The sequence below is a fragment of the Cyprinodon tularosa genome, unplaced genomic scaffold (genome assembly GCF_016077235.1).
Source record: "Cyprinodon tularosa strain WSP-4 unplaced genomic scaffold, ASM1607723v1 ctg387, whole genome shotgun sequence".
NCBI lineage: Eukaryota > Metazoa > Chordata > Actinopteri > Cyprinodontiformes > Cyprinodontidae > Cyprinodon > Cyprinodon tularosa.
In genome coordinates this window covers 1736832-1762029 of record NW_024039104.1, presented here as the reverse complement: position 1 = coordinate 1762029, position 25198 = coordinate 1736832, and the positions used below count along the sequence as shown (strand labels likewise).

The 25198-nt window shown below is 38.2% G+C and overlaps 1 protein-coding gene across 1 annotated transcript in view; it reads left to right on the top strand.

Moving 5' to 3' along the window:
* The window catches only part of col14a1a (collagen, type XIV, alpha 1a), a 29941-nt gene extending 6997 nt beyond the window's left edge, over positions 1-22944 (top strand). Inside the window, exons 3-10 of the mRNA XM_038297420.1 lie at positions 5834-5887; positions 5965-6036; positions 10209-10244; positions 11249-11315; positions 11420-11611; positions 15129-15206; positions 16110-16265; positions 22335-22944. Of these exons, the coding sequence (XP_038153348.1) occupies positions 5834-5887; positions 5965-6036; positions 10209-10244; positions 11249-11315; positions 11420-11611; positions 15129-15206; positions 16110-16265; positions 22335-22618 (939 nt within the window). The 3' untranslated portion in view covers positions 22619-22944. The remainder of the gene's footprint in view (positions 1-5833; positions 5888-5964; positions 6037-10208; positions 10245-11248; positions 11316-11419; positions 11612-15128; positions 15207-16109; positions 16266-22334) is intronic.
* Positions 22945-25198: the final 2254 nt, after the last annotated feature.

Here is a 25198-nt window from a genome sequence, read left to right as displayed (position 1 = left end):
CTTCATATGTAAAACTTTAGACAACATTTTAAATAAAGTCAACAGTGCATGCAAATATGAAATCATAAGGAGCTAATAAGATTGCAACACAATTTTCAACACAATATCACTAATGCTCTTAACTGTTGAACAAATTGCTGTTAGGTCTCCAGCTGTATACTTTGGCTGGGCTGAAAATATTGAAAAAACAGCAGATAAAGCTGGAAAAAAATCAGGTAAACAGATACTGTATTACCAGTGCTACCACACAATGCTTAAAACTAGTGTTGCACCGATACAGATACCAGTATCGGACGGTGCCCCGATACTGCCCTAAAATGGTGGTATCGGTATCGGCGAGTACCAACAAATAGGGTACCGATACCATTTTGAGTGCCATAAGTTTATTCAACCATTGTCACTCACTCCTGGTAGGCAATAAAAAGTTCTACTGGATTCACTTTGTATTAGATTTTTTCCTGCTTCACAAAGGTAGGCAGCAGCTCGACAAAGCCATGATGTTAATTATTTTACATTATTATGGTATCGGTATCGGCCGATACTGCACAGCCAGGTATCGGGTATCGGTATCGGGGCCAAAAAATGCCATCGGCGCAACACTACTTAAAACACACATTTGAAACCAATCAAGGAGGCAAAACACAAAAAATAATTAAAGGGTCTCTAAAACAAACAGTTACAGTCTTGCTTTCGTAATTCTAGTCAAATTGAGTTCTATTAAGCACAGTTTAATCTATACTGTACACTATTGTGCAGTATCATGCTATGAGCACAGGCTTTCTCTGAGTGTTATTTGAAATGCACAAATAAGCATTACTCCAAGTGTGCAGCTAAAGTCAGGTAGATTAGATCACCAACAGTAGCTGTATCCTGGGTAATTTATTTACCCATATCACAGTGGAATAGATCAAGGAAAAGCTATGAATCTTCGTTTTATTGTTTTATTGTTCACGAGAGAATTTTCCAATGTTTTATATGTTTATAAAAAGCTGGCTGACAGGTTGTTTCAATCATCCTCGCTTTCACATGTGTGTATGTTATTAGATGGTCTTTGCTGCAACAGAGAGTGTTTGCTATTTAGTTATGAAACATCTACATACAAAGTTTAAAAGGAGGGGATAATAGTACTTTAAGTGTCAAGATGGTGGATATTCAGTTGCCCAAGACATGGTAAATCCAAAAAAGGTCTAATTCACGGCCGCCGATGGCTGGGTGGGGGGTGGGGGGACAACAGGGCCAGTTGAATGGCCCCTTCAGCCCCTTACATAATTGGCCACAAATATTAGCATTTTTTAAATATTTTTGCAAGGGAATTTAAACTTTATTCTTAAGTTTCATCAAATGTTTTCCTATTTATACTTTTTTTTTAGATCCACTGCAGTATTGGGAAGTTCCCCCTCCAGCCATTCCTTCTAACTGGTTATCCAGCTTTTTCTTTTTTCCAGTGGTTTTTGTTGTCATCACACTGTCACAAGTACAGAGCAACCAAATTAACTGTCTGCTTTTAACCCATCCCCTTGGGGACCAGTGGGCTGCCATGGTGCGGCAGCCTGGGAGCAGTGTGGGCTAGGCTGCCACTCCACAAAGCAGGCATTGGCGTGAAGGGTCTTGCCCAAGGACCCACACTGGAAGCTCAGTGTGGGTCCTTAGGTTTTGCTGCTGACGACATTTCTCTGAAGTTTATGAAGCTGCTATACCTGTACATAAGGCTGGCTGTGCTGCAAGTAGAGAAAGGAAATTACAGAACCTGAGTCTTCCCCTCTGTACCCAGTCAGGCAGCAGCTCCCCCACCTGACATGAAGGGTACTGCAGCTCTCACCTGAAGAAGCTGCCTCAAGCCACAGGAACAGCTTTAGAAAGAACAGAACTTCAGATCACCTTAACCCACAAAAGCCTGAGAAGGTGGTCATAGCTTAAAGCGCTCTGCCGGAGCAAAAAACCGGAGCAATGGGTATTGTTAAGAGGTTAAGATGTTTTGAATTTCACTGACATAACTAGATCACCCTTCGGCGGCTGCAACAATGCTGTGGTTGAAGTAAATAAGTAGACAATTTTACTGTATAGCCATACAGTATCTGCTTAAGAAAGATTTTGACCAGAACATTTTGTGGTCCACTTTAAACATGTCACACAAGTAAAAATCTATAAATTGGATCAAATGCAACTGGCGCAGGTATGGAAAGCCAAATGTGACACATACTGGAAAGATCTCTATTTGTAAATGTAAATATTTAAATGTTACTTGAGATGCATGCATTAATTAAATAAATATGTTTTTTTTTTATCCATAATAAAAAAATAAATAATTTTCTCTTATTCAATGAACTATTAATTATGTTTCTTTTCCTTCAAGAGGTTACTTAAAAAATGCAACCTTTTTTGGCAAGACCTCATTCAAAGATTGATCAATCAAGACTATGCAAAGTATGAGATGATGGCCCCCACTTATCATTAGCAGCATGAAAGATTGGCAGGGAAAGTTTTTGCTGTGCAGAGACAAACATGGAACCTAGTCTCCTATGTATGCAGAATGATATTTGAACACATGTCTGTAAAATCACAGTAAAACGGATGAAGAACACAAATGATCCCAAACTTTAAAATTTGATTGGTAATGATCAAGGCTCTGAAGCAGAAGGTTGGGGAAAGGTTAGCCATAGCTCATACTCTTTGCTGCTTTTTCTACTCCTCATGTCTAAAAATGGAGCCTAGGCGGATGTTCAACTGAATAAACTGATTTCTCGCCTTCATCCGCTTATGACACTGCTAATCAGCTTTGAACAATGCCTCCACGTAAGCCATTCAGCGCCCAAAGTTCATCTTAAAAGGCCTCCGATCTGCAACTTGTCTGCCGCCTGCGGTGGTTGTGCTGTGTGACTTTATTCAGATGACCTGTTTCAACCCACCTCCATCCCCTTCACCACCATCGTAGCTAAAACTTCATCAGAGTTTCATTACTCCCGGACTCTTACTGCATTCTGCGTCTCATTTCAACCGGTCCGGTAGAAGACCGCCATGTTGAGGCTGGTTCTGCCAGAGGTTATCTTCGCAACGGGGAGTTTTTCCTCTCCACTATCGCTTCATGCTTGCTCATCATAGACAGGTTCTCTCAACCTGTGTTATCCAACTGGAGTTCCATCTTCCAGGTCCCTGAGTGAAGCTCTAGTATCAGCTCACGCAGTCCACTGGATCTCCCCATAAAGCTCAGCATATCGTCTCGCCAACCAGTAGTCAACAGACTGACCAACTTCATCTATCTCCACTTCACCACCAGTTTCAGGCCTTGGGGGGAAACACTCCTGTTCTTTACTCTTGTTCATGCATATCCATCAAAATTCAGCACTAATTTTCCTGCCGATTTCTTAAGTAATCGCCTAAGTCAGTGGTTCCCAAAGATTTTCTTCTGGGCCCCCCTTTGGATTACAAAAAAATGTAATCCAAAAAAAAAGAAACAACTGGGCACACACATCGTTCAACCAGATATAATCTATCTATACACATATTTTGTTTTCAAACTCCACTGAAGTTTATTTCACACTTCAGGTTGCAACAAAACAAACTACACCATCTTTACAGTGGAACACTTTTGTGTAACTGTATTTTTTTCATAGTTCTATACTGTAGATTAGAAGAGGATTCTTTGTTGTCTGTGTTATTTTAAACATATTTCTTTTTTTTTATTTGTAACAATATTTAACTTTGCTATAATCTATACATTAAAAAAGCCTCTGTGCAAAATGGAGTGAAAACATTTAACAGCTCCCTGAGAGTTTTTTCTTTGTACTTTAATCCTCCCATCTTTTCAGTGGCTGTAGTGAGCCTGCTTTTTGCTGTAGATCTTCTCAAATCTGGGTTGCAGTGTCACAACTGTCCATTATGCTCAGTCAAGCAAGCGCTGTTTTTTTTTCTTTTTTTTTTTTTTTTTTCTTCTAAATGTCTTTTCTCTCCGTGTGAGTTTTTCAGATTGAAATCACGCTAGGATGCCTATTTAAAAGCATTTGAGCACCTGGTGTAACACAAAAAAATCACAACTCTTACAACTTGGCACATGTCTAACCAATCAGTGTTTGCTCTGCCTCTAAACGAAGGGTAGTACGTAATGATTTCAGTAAGAAAATGGCCTGATTATGAAACAGTGTAGAAATAAAAGCCTGCGTTTACTGCTCTGTATATACATTACAGAGTGGTTAGGAAACCTTTAACCACAAAACCAAATAGAGACCATTCACTTTCATCAATTTCTTTGATGGTTTCTGAATACGTGTTGAAAGACCAAATCATTATAGCAATGCTAACATCTGGTTACCTGAACTTTGCCAGCTTTTCCTGCTGTTTTTAATATTTCTAAGCTAATAAGTTCTAAGCCATGATACACTGCTGGACACACAAGAGCCAGTTATGAGACAATCAATGTACCAGAGCTGCAAATAAGTGGTTATTAACTCCTTATGCCTTCAGTATGCCTTAAGTATTTGTGTTCATAGTTGCAAATATAGAATGAACAGATGTAGCTTGAGATTAATGGTTCAGCAGACAAGGTGCCTCCTGCTTCTGAAAACAGCTGAAATTGCTTCATGATTGGTCATTTAGCAGGAATCCATCCAATACGGACAAGGAAGTCATCTTAGTTGCAGCTGCATGCTGAGGTCATTTTGGTTGCAGACTGAGAAATGCAAAGACACAACACACAAAGCAGCTGTGCTACTAAGGCCTTTATACATATCTCAGTTGTAGCAGCACCAGCCTGGTGTGAATATTATTAACAGCCTTGCCTCAAGGTGTTAGTTGTCTCTTTTCCCTTTAAAACCTAAGTTTTAGTCTCTTTTAGGCTCAGGCAGTTCAGAGAAGCTCAGGCTGTTGCTGTCCTATATGCTGTATATTACAGTGATTGCATTGTCATAGATAGCATCATTCATTTCAGCTAGAGAACAAAATTCAGAAAAAGAATACTCCCACAAAAATCTTTTCATCATATAGAATAGTCTCTACGACGTATTCTCCTTTCTGACTGATCAGTTTTTGGAAACATTATGTTTTTCTTCTAGTTTCTTTTCTTTCAAAGGCATAATGAGGACATGCTCCACATGTTGTCCATACTGAAAGGCAATCAGCCTCAAAGTTCAATCTAAATTAAAAGGATTAGCCGGGTTTTGGTTTAAGCTGTTTTCCAGTAATTTGAGGCTGCATTTGGTGTCCAAGTTCTACATTAAACAAAGATATAGCTCAGTTTAAACAACCAATAATCATTCTAGCAAACAAACCATCGTAGTATTAGAAACAATTTATTTTTAATATGCTGTAAAACCTGAGAGCTGGCCTGATTTACATGACAATCTGTTGTAGGGATTAAAGTTGCAGTTGCATTTTGTTAGATTAGATGTATACTAATTGAGAACATCTTCACATGAACATAGTGTATTTGCTACTAATGCTAGAGTTAGAAGGAATTAACTTGTTTAGACAATCTGTCTAAACTTAAAATAATCTAAGTTTGATCAAGGCTGCTTGAGTCCAGTAATGAAGCTGCACACAATAATTGTAGCCTTATTGTTTACTATTACAATATTAAAAAACAAATCTGGACCACAGCTGGGCTGTGGAGTAGAGGTGGAGCTGCCCACCAAGGTAGTGAGGCTTCAGTTCTGTCAAGGACCGAGTCCTGGCCCATGAGACCCTGTCATTTCTTCCCCTTCTCTCTCCACCCTATTCTATTTCCGGTCAAACCAATTTCAATTTAAGCAACTACTTCTGAAAATGGAAGTAAAAGACTCATAATAAAAGAAAGGTTAACATGATGTGAGATGCTGAATGTATTTCACAATCTCTGTTTCAGGGTCAGCCAGGTAACAGCGGACCTCAGGGAAGACAAGGACCTCCTGGACCTATTGTGAGTCTATCTTTATTACAGTCGTGTTATTTTATTGTCCTTTCTTCACTCACTTCCCTTTATTTTCTGTGTCTCAGGGAGTCCCGGGAGCTCCTGGAGCTCCAGGACCAAAAGGACCAGCAGGGCCTACAGGCGAACAAGGAGTTCCTGTGAGTTGAGATCATCTTACTTTAAATGACATGCCTTCCATCAACCTTTTTCTTTTTTTTTTTTACATTTAGACACTTCTGGATAAGCTTTTTTTTTTGTATTATTATTTCTAAAGATAGTCCATAAGACCAACTAAAAAAAAATTCAAATGCACTGATTAAACGCATCCAAATGAATTGGTCTACCAATGAAGACTTAATCATTTTTTTTTTAGGAATTTTAATCTATAGCATTATGGTTTTTATTTTATTTTTTATTGTCTACATGTTGTGATCAGACATATATTATTATACATGAATATATAGTTGTTTTTTTCAGGCTGAATTTAAGATATTCTTACTTTGCAAAATCACTTTAAATCTTGCATGATTTTCTATTTTAAATATAGATAAAAACCTGAACGTTGTGGCTTACATGTATCTAATGGTTTCCTGTCTGCAATATCTTCCTTTTTGTCACTCCTTCATAAAGGTCAGATTAGTGGTATAAAATCTATCTGCTGCAGACAGATTCTCACCTCTGGGCTTTGAATCTCTGCAGAGGCAACAATCCTTTGAGACCTTCAAAGAGCAGCTTGATTAACACTGACATTATTAATTATTAATCTAACTGATACATTCTCATAGGGATACCGGAGTCCTAATGAAAGCTATTAAAATTTTTCCACTGTAATGTGGAAAAAAGTGAACAATAAATGGGATATAAATGCTTTTGCAATCTGACAGTAGTTTAGTCATCAGGCTTTAGACTCTAATAGGCAGACCTCTAGTGTAGCGTGCTTTTTAAAATCTGAGTTGCAGCACCTTTTATTCCTCATGTTTTTTTTTTTTTTGCTGTTAAAAAGAAAAAGAATTAGTGCAAGCCACTTAAACACAGACAAGGATGCTGAATAGACTTTTTTTGGATTCAAACTATGTGTAACCATGACAGATGACACTGCGGTGTTGGGGACAGATTACCTAGTCCTGGGTCAGCTCATCAAGCCAGCAGCAAGTTTGGCTTAGAGAGTTGATCTATAAATCACTGACACCCTCACCATTGCGCACTTGTTTAAAAAAAGGACACAAAACCCATAAAAAAGTTTCTATATTAGATTGTATCTGCTTTCTGTATGAAGCAAAAGTGCACAAGGTTTATTTTTTATGTTTTTTTTTTTCTTTATCTTAAATCTCAGCATCCAGCTGAATCTGAAATTCCAACCTGGAATCTGGTTTGCCTGTCAAGGTCATCTGGGCTGCCCATATCTGACCCCACTAAGAACTTAATTAGATGACAGTAGATTTATATCAGTCAGAGGTTAATGGCATTTAAATCCGGAGTGCAGCAGAGCTTCAGTTTCTTGACTTGAGTGGCTAAAATGAAACCCAAACGACTGTTTTTAGAGACGAGACAGTGCATCTGGAAATGCTGTGCTTCATTTATCAAGATCAGTAATGATGAAACTTTAGGATTAACCTTTAATAGATGAACTGAGCAGACTTGGTTTACTGTTTTGTCAGTGCTCCTTTTACCCATAGCTCACTATGGTTGCGATTAGATATATGTATACTTTTGCCAGATTGTCAAAGCTCCCGCTGACATCTGCCGAGTTTTTGAACCTGGTCCAGAGTCTGAATCTAAATGTGGTTTCCAGTCATCCAACCACAGGAGAGTCTTTCTGAAATTCATCTTGCTTGACTTGATAGTGATCACGTTTGCCAACTATGAAAGAAAGAAATTCAACAATCTTCTCGGGAGCGCTTCATCAGTCCACGTTTGACATGCTGAGAGAGAAGTGAGTCAGCAGAGGGATTCTTCCCTCTGCATTTTTAAACTCAAGGTTAATGGTAATAATACTCCATATCCTCTCATTGGAGAAACCCTGCACACGCAGATCATAAAAAAGGAGGTCAGATTTGATCAATCATAAATCAGATTTTTATGAGCAGTTGTCCCATCAACTTTATTTAGCTGGGTTTTTTCATGTCACCCTGGTAAGACGACAGACATTTATGTGCCCAGAAAGACTCATAGGATTCTGGCTCATAGAAGAGGTTCAAGTTCAAGAAGTTTTACTATCCAGGGCAGCTGTGTTAAATACTGGCAAGACTTTTTCTATCATCGGCTGAATAATATGTCTTTAATTTCCTACCAAACACAAACCCTCGCCCACAAGTACAACCAGACGGTTGGTGGCGGTGGTCAAGGGCGTTTGTATCTGCTAGAAGATAAACAAGCTGTCATTTAAGAGTGTTAAAAAGTTACAGCTTTTATTTAACAGTCAGAGGTTTATGGAGAGCAAATATTTGTCCTTTATACACGTCTGAATTACAACGACTCGGATATTCTCATGCTTGGCACATTCAGACCTCTTCTCCTTGGTTTTAGGTTGTTGAAAAAAAGCAGAAGGCAGGTTCATCCAAAGCACACGTCAGCCTCTGTGACTCTCTGAGGCTTGTTGCAGTGAATCTGTTCCAATCTTTTATGTTTCAGTAATCTTAGTTAGACAAGAGATCGCAAGACATACAGAAAATGTCAGATAAGAGTAACAAATGGTGAAATTGGTGGAGAGAGGCTATTTCTAAGAGGCATGTGCTGTGAATGACTATCCCCTTCCCCTTTACACATCTCATATGCTTTTGTTTTTATCATTAGATGCATTTTAGTATGAGTCAGAGATAACCTGAGTATTTCTACTGTGCTTTAGAGACATGGTTCATCTATTTGGGAGAAAAGGCTTTTCAAACCAAGCTGGCCGTATTTGAAAACAATTGTCCACCAGACCTAATAACTGGTTTTAATATTCATGTTTGGAACAACTGCCATCAGGCATTTGCAATAACTGGCAATGAGTCTTTTGTGTTGTTGTGGGAGGAAATTTGGCTTGTTTTCTCTCATTAGAGCACTTTGACCATGAACAGTCTGTTTTACCCTCTTATAAAGGAATTATGGATAGGCCACAAGGATTTATTTCAATTCTAGAGCAATGGCCGACTGCTTCTACCCCTTTTAAAAGACAATTTGGCTTTACAGTATTTGATAGTATACATTTGTGTGCTGTGCTGTAAGAGTTTTAGGGTGTAGCATGCATGACATTATGAAGGTTAAAGTCTAGATGTAAATGGAAGCACACCCTATTAACATTTTGTGGTAGTCCGTTTTGCCTTGGAACTCTATTGATAGCATTTTCCCAGTCTCTTTATTATTGCTGAATCATTAATCTGACCCTAACTGAAACAGCTGAGCTGTGCTGTAATTTAGTTCTTTAGTGACCTCCTGGATGACTTGTCAGGGAACTCCTGGAGTCATTTTCACACACCGACCACCTCTAGGAGGGTTCATGGTTTGTTTTTTTTCTGTTTGTGGCTTTCATTGTGATTCACTGAAGTCCCAAAGCCTCTGAAGTTCCTTTACAACTCTTCTGTGATTGCCATGGTTCCATACAAAGTATAGTGGAGGATTTTTATGAATATTTTGAAAATACCCACCCTCTCTACTTAAAATATGCTCGTCCTGTACCTGCTCCCGAGAGGGAACGTCTATTAAACGCGTGCCAGGGCATGCATGATCCCATTTTTCTTCGTGCACGCTCTGTTTAAAAGTCACTGTTTGCATCACTCATACAAGCTTACTTTCCAAAAGAAGATTTGCAATTTTTCCAGTACAGGTCCTTCTCAAAATTTTAGCATATTGTGATAAAGTTCATTATTTTCCATAATGTAATGATAAAACTTGAACATTCATATATATTTGAGATATTTTTCAGAATTATTAAGTATTAAGACAATCTAAAGTTTGAATCTAAAATATATGAATGTTCAAGTTTTATCATTAAATTATGGAAAATAAATAACTTTATTACAATATGCTAATATTTTGAGAAGGACCTGTACAGTATATCAGACAGGGACAAGCACTTAGGACGGCCTTACGTAAACATACGTGAGTTTAACTTAGTTAACTCAGTAAGTCAACTTAACATCTTTTTTTTCTTTTAATGAATGCCCAGCCTGGTTTGAATTGCCGTTTTTTTTTTTTTTATATATATAAATGCAATCCTTGTTTAAGTCTGTATTCTAGTTTTACTCAGGTTATCTTGGTCTGGTCCCATAAACTTTTTAATAATCAAAATGTTTTTAAAACTCCAGATCTTTATAAAAGGTCCTATTCTTCCTCTGCTTCTCTCTTTTAGGGTCTTGTTGGTACCAAAGGCGATAAAGGAGAACGAGTAAGATACTCCATCTTTACATTTGTGCTGCTGTTAAAATCTTCCACTGGGAATGTTTTTCCTTCTGGAAATTGCTCCTATTTGGAAGAAATCCCATTAACCTGTTAGAGCCTTTGGTTTTTGCTATTTCACTCAAACATCGTGTTTAGAGTCAATCGAATGAAATCGGTGTTCATGGAGCAGTATGTGGATTTTTGCTGACACAGAAGCAAGGACACCATTGCCAGGGGCTTGTGAGACACACTGCTCACTGACTTGAATCAAACCTGAACGACGGGGACGTTTGTAACTTGCTGCAGCTAATTTTAGTTCAAGAAGGAAGATGAAAGTTTTTGAAAAAGAAAATAAGAGGATTTTCTCCTGCGAGTCTCTGTGAGGTGGCCTAGTTCTGAACAAAGATAGTGATAATCTGATGGGGATTTTTTTCAAAGTAATTGGTCAACCCTACATCTGAATTCTTGCTCTTTGATATATGAAAAGGAATGGCCGTTTTCATTAGGACCTCTCTCTTGTGACTTCAAGAAGTCGTCCAATTTTATATTTATCCTAAAGGAATACAATCACCTGAAGTCTGACTTGGAGTTAAATATTTCTGCGTCCCATGAAAGATCTTACATAACTTAACTTTTCATTTTAAGTCATAGTAAAGGGAGGAACCTCTGTTCTACACTTTTTCACAAATATTTTACTGAAAAATTACAAATAAAAAACTAGATTTTTCAAAAACTGCATTATAGTTCCACATTTACTCTGAAGGTCAAGTTTGATTCATAAAAAATAATGTACATAAAAATTGGGTAAATAATAAGCTCTGACATGTGGTTGAAAATTATTTGCTGTTTTGGAAAATATAAATATTAGCCAATGAGTATAGAATAAAGGCTGGCTGTGTTAGTTACCCCTAGTACGACCTCTCCTATTTATGAACCTCTGGTCTCGGTTAATATCCCTGTTGCTGCTCAAATGGAAAAGTGCTACCAGTCTGCTGTTCATTTGTTCCTTAGGGTGATGTTCAGTCCCAAGCAGCCGTGAGAGCGATTGCACGACAAGTTTGTGAACAAATCATCCAAAGTTAGTGTTTTTTTGTGTTTGTTTTCCTTCTAATTCTCATCAATAATGGATTTTTAAAAAGATTGTTAAAAAGCATTTTTTCCCCCCATCTCTGCTAAATGTAGGCCATCTGTCTCGCTATAACTCCATCTTGAACCAGATCCCCCAACAGTCATCAGTATCAGTCCGAACCGTTCCTGGCCCACCGGGGGAGCCAGGAAGGAGAGGTCCTCCTGGTCCTCAGGGAGAGCAAGGTCCACCTGGAAGGCCCGGTTTTCCCGGTACTAATGGCCAGAATGGCCAACCTGGTCAGAGAGGTGAGATGAGAAGATGCTGGCATGGAAAATAAAAGAAAATGAACATTTTTCCCTCGATGGACCGTGAATAGTATTTCATTATGTTTTGATAGCAGAATAAACACACATCTTAACAGTCATCAATAAGTAAATATTGATGATATTATTATAAAATCATCCATCTAACACAGGAATGTTTTTCTCTAACCTCTTTGTGGTTAGAAATAAATTAGAACACCTCTACATGTATTTCTGTTTAAACTGCTGATATGTACACAGGCTTATCATATTAGCAGAACATGATGAGAACAATGTTACTCTGTATGTTGAAGGAGGGTTGCCTTGTTTAAACTCTCACAAATGTCATCATTTGTGCTCCTGACTGTTAAAGTGACAGTGGACAGCCTGCTAAGAGTCTGGCACTTGATTTGAAGAGGTCTAAAAATAATTGGGGGAAAAAACACCCACTGGAATAACTGGGAAATAATCTACAATTGGAGGCTACTGAGAAGCACTTTCTATAAGCAGAATCTCTGCTTTATAAGAGTATCAGCTGAGGGATGAGGCATAGACCACGGATTGTGTTGCTATGACAGAAAGCTCTAGCAGTGAGAAGTTAAATCATTAAATCAACTTCGATTGTCTTTCATTCGACATGTGTTGATTTAATTATAATATCCCCTTTTGTCTGTTCTACCCCTATAAAATACCTGCTGACATTCACAGATCTATTTAGATAAATTAATTAAAGCTCATCCTCAAATGGTTTTATGCACAAAAATTGCTGAAATAGGTTCATTTTTTTCATTTGGCGTCACCTTAAAGCACTACTCACCCCTAAATCAACCTTTTAGTAAAGTGTATGAATAGATGTCTTATAGTGATGTCTCTACATGTCCTGGGCGTTATTCAGATTTTATATCGAAACCATCTGATCTGATTTTTACAATTGGCTTATCCTGGGATGTGATGTCACTAAAGGAGAACTGACCTCAGCAGCTGTACCCTGGGCTACTGACTTTCTCCTCCTGCACACAGTGGTTCGGGACCAATAATAACTTTATGATTTTCTTATGATAGGAAATTAAATATTAAAATAAACATTAATAAAATAGTAAAAAGATTAAAATTTGATTAAAAAAACAATCTATATCAACAGTCCAGTCTAGCACTGACATTAGTTTTGTGTGAGTCAGTCACAAAAAAAATATATAAATTGTTAAGAGTAAAACAGAAAATGCATAAAAATGGGGAAATTATGAGTGTGATTTATCTTTATAATCTAAAATAATGATCTGACTCTATTCTTTTGTTCATCAAAAATGTTTAGTTCAGGTATTTATTGATGGTTGCCATTAGAACCGCCGTATATGGGAGTTAAGAGCAGTCAGCTAGCGCCTTATGGCTGTGGACCTTCTCCACAGAACGTTTTTTTAATTAAAAGTTAACCTATTAACTCCCCCCAAAAAATTCGAAAAAAATAACAAAATCTAGAGAGTAGAACTTGAATTAGCCTGCCAGAATGAAGAATTGGTTTGGAGAACAACTATTAAAGCTTAAACACAGTGTTTTAGCTGGATGAACAATAAAAATAAGCTATGCATACGCTGGGAGAAACTTTGCAGGCCTTTCTGCTCACACTGATTATTTGTCTGAGATCCATTCTGCTTGTTTTCTGTATTTGGTGGTCTGGTCCTCCCAAATCACATTAAACACAGTAACTTCAGTGTCCATGAGGTCATTCCTTTGCTACAAGGCCTGGAGAGGACAGACGCCATTTATGAGTTTTTCATCTTAATCACTGAAACATACAACCCACGCTGAAGAGCCATATTTGAATGCAGCCTAGATGCACATAAAGAGGAACAACAATTAAAGAACTGCTGAATGTCTGCCCAGCTATGACTCGTCCTCATCAGGGCTTCAGACCTTTCAGTATTTCAAGTAAAATAGAGAATATGATGCCTCTGGTCCTCTATGCACACATAAACCACATTACAGTATAAAAGCTTAACTGGGGAATATAAGAAACCTGTTTATTTTTTTATCAGTTCAAAAAGCTAATGGACAGACTTTCAAGACAAAGAGAACAGCCATTTATCCGAGGTTATGAAACTCATTTTCTACATTAAGACAGCCATAAAAGCAGCAGCAAATAAAATCCACAGATCAGATTTTACTGTGGTTCTTTAATATTTGAAAATAACACATGAAATCATTCAAGCAGCTGCTTTCTAAAAAAAAAAAAAAAAGCAGACATAGGCTTCAGACATGATTTACTCAGCTCATTTTCACAAAGAATAAACATTTGGAATGGAAAGATTCTAATCACTGGTTCAGCATGGTTCAGACGTTTAAGTCTGTTAATAAGGAGATTTTGATTTCTGCAGATTAAATTTGATTAGATTTTCTTAATGACCCAAAAAGGGACTACAAGTTAAAGGGTGCATAGCAACCATTTTTGAGTTTTCAATCCTACCCCATCCCCAAAAAACAGATGAGGAAAATGAGCAGAGGAGAACAAAGCCAGAGTTACAGAATAGTATGAAACCAAAGCGTTCAGTTTAACTCATGGCGCAATAACTTCAGCGGAAGCAGTGATGGCTTGAATCTACCAGTTATGATGTGAATTTCTAAGACAAATATTTCTAGGCTATTCTTTTTTTTTTTTTTTTTTACTGGAGAAGGAAGTCAAATAAGATAACTGAGAAAGAACAGACCAGCAATCTATGCAATCTATCTATGCGTTCGGCAACCATGCAATTCACCGCATGGTGAATGATCATGTTAAAACAGCTGAAACTGTTTTCATTTCAGGTTCAGTTCTGACCAGCATTGTTAAACTTAGGAGAAGACCTTAAAAATCATTTCAGGCTAATGCTACTTGTTGTGGCTGGAAGGAAGGTTAAAATGCTTCACTTGGAATAAACAGATATTATGAACTCTCTAACTATTGAAGGTTGCCATGGTGATACATAGGGGGTTCTAGGGATATCAGCAGGTATTTTACTGTGACAGAGGATATATATAACTGAGAAAAATGTATTTCCCAACCTGCGAAACGTTATCATTTAAAAAAACATCTGCAAAAACCACAATGGTCTGGCTGTTGATTCCACTATCCCTTTCTGTCTGTGCTGTGGCCTCAGCTGTGTTGTGCACAGCTAAATTGCATTGCTTCCCTTTGAAGAGAAAATTCAAATTATTTTCGTCTTGGTTAAATATGAATAGTTTTATGAAGATTATCCATATAAGGTAGTGTATCTACCTTTTTAAAGGGGTGTCTCTCAAAGATCCATTTTTGTGTCAGAAATGTGTTTTAAAACATGCTGCTTTGAAAACACTGCTTATTTAGATGCAAAGATATTAAATATATTTGCCATTTGAGATAAACCTCTGAATCTGAATCTGTACTTTTAAAATTAATCAATACACTGATTTTGCAGAACTGCTTACAAAATTCTTCTCCAGCTGTTTGGGCACCTCAGAGAGATGGACTTCCACCCTAAAGGTGCATGTCTTAAATCTTTGTTTCCAGGATTGCCAGGAGAAAAGGGAGAGAGGGGGAATCCAGGCATTGGGAGTCAGGGACCTCGAGGACCATCTGGTCCACCCGGTAAGACACAAGCATGATTATTGACCTGGGCTTGCACCAAAACATGACCATGTGAAATTACTCTGTGCATGAACATTAACTATAATTTACAGATGAAATGCTCAGAGTTCTTAGCTAAAGGGGTTAACCATAAACCCCAACCCTAAAAGAAGCCAGTCAGAAATATTAGAATAAGCAAATAAAGTTAGCCACAGCTGCTAAGGCTTTTAGGATTCTCTCTGTAGTGATTCTCAAAGAGAGGAAGGTGAGCAGACTGCTCAGCCCAGGAATATAACTGTCTGTATTGATTTTTCCTGCATGCAAGGTGGAATTTGAGGTTTGTGTTATAAAAGAATGTCAGTGTTGGTATTTTCAGTTTGCTGTGATCGATACAAGAGAACAATCTCAACAGAAGCTTTTCCATCATTACATAACTAGAAAAGCTAAACGTATATATCAAGCGTTAGTGTTTTTAAAAGGAGGTTGTATTCTCTGAGCTTTCATTATATAAATATAATAATTTGTTCACTTGGCAAAAGAAACTACCTTTGGATACCGATATCCTTTTCCTGCAGACCCCTGAGCAGTCCTGGTGGAGCAGTGTGTGCTGTGGACACATCAAACAGATGCCTGGGGCTAGATTTCAGCTAGGACCTGCCCTCAGGGCAGTATCTATCAGCCTTTATCCAGAAATGACAACCAAGCATTTGTAGGCTACTAATTTTGTATGTCTTGCGGTAAATGCTGCAGAGACGGAAGCAGTTTATGATCGCTACAGGACGTATTCTGCTGCTTTTTTAACTTCCTTTTACATTCTTTCTCACCAGGTGTCTCTCAGCTGGAGTCATTTCACTAAATGTCAAACCACTTTGGAAACACAATGAGTTACCCAAATTTAAATAGAGGCTCTTTCTCTATCTTCAGGTCTGCCTGGTGAAGGTCGCACAGGCAGCCAGGGCCCACCTGGAAGGCCCGGAAGCCCAGGAGCAGCAGGTAGGCCTGGAAATCCAGGAGCTACAGGACCAGCTGGACAGCCAGGATACTGTGACCAGAGCTCATGTCTGGGATACAATGTTGGAGGTAAATCATTTCCATTTATTCCAACACTTGGTGTTTAATTAGTATTACTTCATACGACAATAAATAGTTTAATTGGTATTATGTTGGTGTTACACAACACTATTATTACCCAGTAGTACAATAAATAATCATGCAAAGAGTTTATATGTCCTTAAAGAAGGAGGTTATGAATGGAAGTCTGTGGGAGCAAAGTCTGTTCTTATCTCCGACAGTAACTTTTATTTCTGTTTCACATTTGTGGAACATTAGAGAAACTGACTGGTTTCAATTTCTATTGACAGACCTTGGTTTAAATACTTAAGATGATTACTGGGGTAGACTCTCCCAGCTGTATGCATCACAGGGGAGAGTGCCTTAGCAGATTAGCGTCATGACAAGTATGGGTGGATGTGATTTATGTGAGAAGACAATAGAAACCGGATGGTTCTCTGTGCCATTTTTCAATTCCCCACTTCAGAAATGTGTGAGAAACATGGTTTTAATAATAATAAGGTTTGGATCCAATTCTGTAGATGTGTAAACACCCAGACAGGCAGTGTACATAGCAGAATGGGATCTGCAAGCTGAAGGTGAAATAACATTTTAGCTGGAACATTTTCTTTAGTTTAATTTCTTTGATTTTATTGATGAAATATCAAATATGCAGACATTATAAAAAGCTCCAGAACATTTCTTTACTCTGGAATTTGTTCTTCTTTGTCAGCGAGCAGTGTTACTGACTGCTGCTGTTATTTCAGAATAGTGTAAACAATCCATGCTTAATGTGTCTCTCCATTTGGTAAAATGTTAAAATTGGTGTCCCCCCCTAGCGACAGTCTGCCCTCAGATAGTTACTGTTCCTGTTAAGTTCTCAGACTTGGACAATAATCAGACCTTTATTGTTTTTCCACTTGGAAGTTTATTCATTCATGCCCACACATTCGGATTAAGGACTTACAAGGTCAACTCTATTTGCCTGTGTTGAAATCTAATAAAATATGCTGGTACACAGATTTAGGCACAAACACAGAGGCGAGCAGAACTTCCCTGAATATTCATACAGATGAGGATCTTGCAGGCCTCTGCAAAGTGCACAGTTTTAAGCCATTGCTGCTAAGACGTCATATATCATCTGTGAAAAGTAGCTGATGGATGAGACATTACTTCATCCATCAAAGTAGATTTATTTAAATGGATTCAACTCCTAAGTGTTGATTTTTTTTTTTTTTTGCATTTTATGATTCAAGTCCCGTCTGTTCCTCCCAACAATTCAAGGTTTAAACTGAGCCTCCCTGCCTGGCCACTTCAAAGGCAGCCTTCAGTTTTTCATTTTTTTGTCTTATTTTTAATGACAGCTTAACATTTTTCACTCTGGGTCTGTTTCATGAAGCAGGTTTACCGAAAACTCATAAGTTGTCTAAACCTGAAAATAGGGAAACTCTGATTTTACCAGTTCACAAAGAGAGTTTCCTCAACCTCTGTTTCAGTCACCTTAGTAACATTCTCCCCAGAGCTCACCTGGTCGGTAGCAGGTCTATTTCCAGTAAACTCAGAGTGTCCTCTGTCTCCGCTCTCCTTACAGCCAATCAGGCAGTTTTATTTCCTGATTAAGTCAGATTTTTGTGCATAGAAAAAATATATATCATTCACTAGGTCTGTTCGACACATTAGGTTTAAAAAACAAACGTTGAATGTCCGTTTGGCGAGGATCTTATTAAAGAATGATCGGCACTTTTCACAGAGAATTAAATATTTATAGGAGAGGATTCTAGCAGTCAGTTGACAGGGCATTAGATTTATTTGTTTTTGGTTTGTTTGATATGAGCAATAATTTTATTTTTATTTAGTTATATTTAAAGTACATGAATAATTACTGAAATTATTTATAGATTACACATAAATAGATTCATTAATTCCACAGGGGAAATTAATTACTTTAGGGTTAGGATTCCCTGGATGATAACAACCTAATGAGCCTACTGCAATCTGAAGGCATTCTATGGGACTGATAGCTGCTTATAATGGCCATTTATTGGGGTGATAACATCTGAAGCACGGCTGCAAACAGCCACTGATTTACTGTGTTAAAGCAGACTGAATCAACATGAGGAGGGACGCATGAGATGATCCACAGGTTCTATATATCAGAAAAAATTTTTTATTTTTCATCCTTACCTGCTGCCAGAAGATTTCATCTAAATAGATACATTGATCTACCACCATTCAAGAAATAATCAGAAAATTTGCACGATAACAACACTATGGCAAGCCGTTTTGATATTTATGTACTAGTTTTACTGAATATGTATTTCTGATATCTGAAAAAAAATCTTTGTCTAAATTATAATTTCAAACAAAATTTCATTCTCCACATCTAGAATAAACATTTTGGATTTCTGTAAATTAATTCTAAATCCCCATATTCCAAATATTACTTTTCAGCATTTGTATCATTTTAACTATGAAAAAATGTTTTTCAGATATCATAAATACCTTTTCATTCAAGCTGATATGTCAGAACGGACACTTAGAATATGTAAACATTTCTATATATATAAAACTCAATTCTTACTAGTATAAGTTTGTTTTTTACTTTCTAAAATTCAGTTTCTGCTTCAAAAATGTAATTTAAAAAATATATTATTACAGTTAGGTCTAGGAGTGTGATTTTGATCAGTAAGACTTATTTTAGTGATCTACAAATGGAACAACAGAGAGGAGTGCTTTTAATAAATGTAAAAACGGCCTGCCATAGCCCACTTCTCATATAATTACGCATTAAATCGAGCAACAATCATCTCCTTCACCATTTTCCTCTCCTTTGTAGCTGTGGCACTGTTTCTCTTTTTTTTTTTAAACACATTCTCCTTTTTTATTTTTATTTTTTGTATTTCTGTATTCAAATCTCTAGTTCCAGTGAGGTGAAATAGGCACTTCCTGTTCCCTGTTTTCATGGTGAACGCGTCATGCTCCACTGATAATGGTTTTTCATACTTGTTGCGCACGCCCTTAACTCTGAGTAGATCTAGATAAAATTGATTAAACTAATTGACAGCAGCCGTTGGGAAACCGAAAACTCTGAGTTCTCGACTTTCGGCCAGATCAATTTAGAGTTGCAGATTTGAATCTGAATTTGTTGAACATGCTTCATGAAACTGACCCTCTGCCAGCTAGTTACTTCTAAATTCAGAAGTTTACATAAGATTATTTTGTTGGTATGTGTTATTTTTTATTTAATTAATATTGTATTTCAAAACTTCAGCATCTAATTGCTTCGGAAGACATGATTTAGAAATAAGGAAAGAAACATTGAATAGGAGAAAATAAAAGCAAAATCCATATGTACAGCAGTAAAACACATTGTGATAAAGAAATTATTTTAATCGATTGTAAAATAAATCACAGTTATTAGTCATTGCCAAAATATACCTTAATTTGGAGGCCCAGAAATAGACTGATTATAAAAGAAAATCTTTAAAAAAAAATAGTAAGAGTTGTCTATCTGATCTCTGCCCAACAAAGCTCAGTCAAAACACACCCCCTTCTCAGCCAAGATTATAGCGTAGCTTTTCCTGCAGACTTTAAGTTTAGGCCTGCAGCCAAGAGGTTCTAAGATATATTTGAGACCATGTGCCCATACTCTATGTAAGCCTGGGTTAATAACATGGTGCTAAGAATAACAAGAGCATTTTACAGATTTATCCTGAAAAAAAAATCATTTTTCTTTCAGCCTAATGAAAAATAAACCTCATATAAAGTGCTGACACCATCATGGGTGTTTGTCTAGTGTTGTCCGGTATCTAAATTTATTTTAAAATATAATAACAAAGACCTTCTCAGATTTATTCAGTATAGGGTTAGGGTTAACATCTGACCAGTTAGAGAAAGCATAAGGTATCAAGCTTTTGCTTGTTTCCTAAACTAAAACGAAGGATTAAACAATAGAGGTGTTTAGAATTAACAAATGTCTTCAGAATTATAACGCGTTTCCCTGATTTTATTTTTCAGCATCAGAGGTTTTTATTTGTGCTCTCCAATAAGTAAAAAACGTGACACATTGAACGTCCTTTTTCTGGAATTATTGAATGAGTTTTTAATGTTGTATGGTCCCTTTCTGTTTAAGAGCAGATGGTTGTGGGATTTTTTTTCTCATTCTTAAATCCTTTCCCAGAAGTTTGAGAAGTTTTCTTTGTCTGAAAATCTTCGGTGTCTTTGGGTTTTTCTTCCTCATGTAACATCTTCTCTCCTGTTCTCCTCCTCCCTTTCCCTTTTTCTCCCTTCTTCTGATTTAAAGTTCAACAGGATTACAGGAATGATTACTGAGGAGAAATCGCCCGCCATCTCTCCTTATTCTCCCCCTGCTGGGTTCACCTCCTTTTTCCCTCGTTCAACAACATCCAGTCTTTCCCCAAGACGCCAAACAGTAGAAGCTCACAAAACACAAGCATTTATAATCTTTAAGGGATTTCTTAATTCCTGCTCTTTTGAGTTTCTACATCAGTCTTAAAACATATGGCTATTTTTTGTGTAGAAAAAAGAAAATTTGCCATTTAAAAAAAAAAAAGCTTCAATGTATGAGTGTTTTACAAAGTTCTGCCCTATGTGGTTTAAGTGCCAGATTTCTAAAGCAATGCTCAGTCTTCATTTGTTAGAAAATCAGATTTACTATCAGAACATTGAATACAAAAAAAAACTCATAAACCAGCTAAAAAAAACACATTCACAATGCTCCCACTAATGGCTGCTCTGTCATTTATCAACAAATACTCATTTTCCTCTGCAATCGCTTGCTTTGGACTCAAATCTCATTAGATCTAATCACTTCTTTCAAAGGCCGATCAATCAGCGAAATAGTGATGAATAGTGCTCCTTTCTGATTGTCTGCTTTCACTACTGAGCAGCCTGCCTCACCTGTGCAAATCAGATTCTGAGATGTGCTGAAAATCTATATTTTACCCCTAGAGTAATGTTGCCTATTTAAAAAGTGAGAAAATTAACACCTCTAAGCTTTAACCACTCCGAACTTAAAGGAATAGTACACCCAAAACATGATTAGCCTTCATTTTCTACTCACCCCCATGCTGAACAACACTCTGGAGTACTTTTTTGATATCTCAAATGCATCTGGAGATCTGGGAGGCTTCTTGCTGTCTGCTGACATTCAAATAATGGAGGTCTATGGTGACCGAGACAGAAAGGTCCATAAAAGTCCACAAAGAACGTGTCAATATTCCTCCATACTGCTCGTCCAATGTATTCCAAGTGTCCTGAGTGGGTAGCATCCAGAATTTACTCGAAACAAAGTCATTTAGAATGTTTTTAGAGCATAAACAGTAGTGTATAGGATTTCTTGAAAGCGCGCACATGCGCGCTCACGACGCTACGGAAGCCGGAAGACCAAACCAGATGAAAGTGCGCATTCAGCGTCTGCTCTGCCAATAATGCAAGCGTAGAAGAAGAAATGTGCTGTTTACCTGTGCAAAGAAAGAAACAACGAAAGAAAAATGTCTGAGGACTGGAAGAGCATGAGTTCTTTGCCGAGCTGAATGCGCTGGTTTGGTCTGCCGGCTTCCGTAGCGTCGTGAGCGCGCGTGTGCGCGCTTTCAGGAAATCCTATACACTACTGTTTATGCTCTAAAAACATTCGAAATGACTTCGTTTCGAGTAAATTCTGGATGCTACCCACTCAGGACACTTGGAATACATTGGACGAGCAGTATGGAGGAATATTGACACGTTCTTTGTGGACTTTTATGGACCTTTCTGTCTCGGTCACCATAGACCTCCATTATTTGAATGTCAGCAGACAGCAAGAAGCCTCCCAGATCTCCAGATGCATTTGAGATATCAAAAAAAGTACTCCAGAGTGTTGTTCAGCATGGGGGTGAGTAGAAAATGAAGGCTAATCCTGTTTTGGGTGTACTATTCCTTTAAAGTAGTGCATCATGCGACGCTGCATATCTGTCTGCATGCCTCACCTTCCTGCTGAATCTTTTACTTTAACACTCTATTTGGTTGTGGCATTTAGTTTTAGTTTCTTTGAGCCTCACTCCAGTGCTGACCCTAAATATCCCCTCCGCACCACTCCAGTCCAGCCCCTCCCCCATGGCGAGGGCAGCTACCAGCCCTACAGTCCCCCCCACAGACAGCCGTATGACGACGACGACCAAGGAGGAGGCGAGGAAGAGGAGGCCTACTATGATGGCTACCACTCCCAGTACTACCCACAGCAGCCCTCTCAGTTTATCTACAGGCAGAGTGGCTACTACCCAGGAAACTCTGAGGATGTGGAGCTGAGGTCCCCGGGTGTCGTCAGGTTTTCACAAACCGTGGTCATGGAGGACAAAGTAAGAGGAAGAGCGGACTCACCATAAGTGCTTGAGCCCCTAAAGACAAAACCTAGACACCATGAACTTGTGCACTCATCTGAAATTGGGGTGAGGAGCCTCTGCTCTGTAGTGGGATTCCTCCAAGTAAAAAAAAAAATGTAAATATCTCTGATACCTGTATATGTGTGTAAAAGGGAGGTCCGAAAAGTGCCTGATCTGTGTCCGCTTCGTCCAGTGATACTACAAACCTTTAAAGCTGTGTTTTTCCATCTTACAGCTCAGTGAAGCTGCATGTCTCCTGTCAGCCGACCACCGAGTGTGTAACTGGACACATGCGTCTCGTTTCTGTAGCCTGAAAATTTCCTTTTTTTTTTTAAAAAAAAGAAGCAAAAAACAGAGGACAACAAAAGTGGCATCATTTGTACAGACTGCTTTTTATAATGCACCATACTACCCCTGTACCCGTCCTCTGGACTGCAGTTTGTTGAACTTGCCTCTGCGTGCAAAGCGTTTTCTACTTTGAGCATCCTGTATCATTTCTGAACCTTGTTTTTTTTTTTTTTTTAAAAAAAACTGAAGGCTGTAACATTTTGTCCTGGATAATTCATTCTGTTGTCTCAAAATGAACGACGTTTTCATACTAAAATTAAACAAAAAAAACGACTGTATCTTGCATTTCTTTATGCAAATTTAAGCCCACTCACTATTTTAGCTCCAAGTATGGATTTAACTTTAGACCTTTTGCAGAAATTAAATAAGAGGCATGTTAACATTCACATAAATAATGAAGTTGGAAATATGCTCAAATTTTACCACCTCGCGGCCACAAACCTCAGTCTAATTATTTGGATTTTATGCAATATTTGTTTTTTTTACAAAAAAGATCTCAAAATGTAAGAGATGCTTATCTTCAACCCCTAAAATAAAATCCAGTTTGCCCTCACAGGAAGACACATAAAAAACTAAGGTGCTCTAATCATATATATACACTATATTGCCAAAAGTATTTGCTCACCTGCCTTGACTCACATATGAGCTTAAGTGACATCCCGTTCCTAATCCATAGGGTTCAATATGACGTCGGTCCACCCTTTGCAGCTAGAACAGCTTCAACTCTTCTGGGAAGGCTGTCCACAAGGTTTAGGAGTGTGTTTATGGGAATTTTTGACCATTCTTCCAGAAGCGCATTTGTGAGGTCGCACACTGATGTTGGACGAGAAGGCCTGGCTCTCAGTCTCCGCTCTAATTCATCCCAAAGGTGTTCTATCGGGTTGAGGTCAGGACTCTGTGCAGGCCAGTCAAGTTCATCCACACCAGACTCTGTCATCCATGTCTTTATGGACCTTGCTTTGTGCACTGGTGCACAGTCATGTTGGAAGAGGAAGGGGCCAGCTCCAAACTGTTCCCACAAAGTTGGGAGCATGGAATTGTCCAAAATGTCTTGGTATGCTGAAGCATTCAGAGTTCCTTTCACTGGAACTAAGGGGCCAAGCCCAGCTCCTGAAAAACAACCTCACACCATAATCCCCCCTCCACCAAACTTTACACTTGGCACAATGCAGTCAGACAAGTACCGTTCTCCTGGCAACCGCCAAACCCAGACCCGTCCATCAGATTGCCAGATGGAGAAGCGCGATTCGTCACTCCAGAGAACGCGTCTCCACTGCTCTAGAGTCCAGTGGCGGCGTGCTTTACACCACCGCATCCGACGCTTTGCATTGCACTTGGTGATGTATGGCTTGGATGCAGCTGCTCGACCATGGAAACCCATTCCATGAAGCTCTCTGCGCACTGTTCTTGAGCTAATCTGAAGGCCACATGAAGTTTGGAGGTCTGTAGTGATTGACTCTGCAGAAAGTTGGCGACCTCTTCGCACTATGCGCGTCAGCATCCGCTGACCCCGCTCCGTCAGTTTACGTGGCCTACCACTTCGTGGCTGAGTTGCTGTCGTTCCCAAACACTTCCATTTTCTTATAATACAGCTGACAGTTGACCGTGGAATATTTAGGAGCGAGGAAATTTCACGACTGGATTTGTTGCACAGGTGGCATCCTATCACAGTTCCACGCTGGAATTCACTGAGCTCCTGAGAGCGACCCATTCTTTCACAAATGTTTGTAAAAACAGTCTGCATGCCTAGGTGCTTGAATTTATACACCTGTGGCCATGGAAGTGATTGGAACACCTGATTCCAATAATTTGGATGGGTGAGCAAATACTTTTGGCAATATAGTGTATATATATATATATATATATATATATATATAAAAACATTTTAGATTTTGTGACCGATATGTGGGGCAAATCACTGCACATCAGAATCAATGTCCAAAGCAATCCTTTCTCTCATTATGAATCTGATGCATGATTAAAGACTGATGCTCACTGATGTTCTCTATTCAAACTGGTTCAAGGCTATGAAAGAAATAAAAGATTTTATCAGAAGGTGGTTCTACACTGCAAAAACAATCAAGAAATAAGTAAGTCTTTTATTAATTGTATTTACCCTTAATTTAAGTTGCTAAATAAGATGATTAGCCAATTGAATGAGTATTTTTACTCCTAAAATAAGATAATTAGATATTATGCACTTGAAATATGACAATGCAACTGTTTATTATTTCA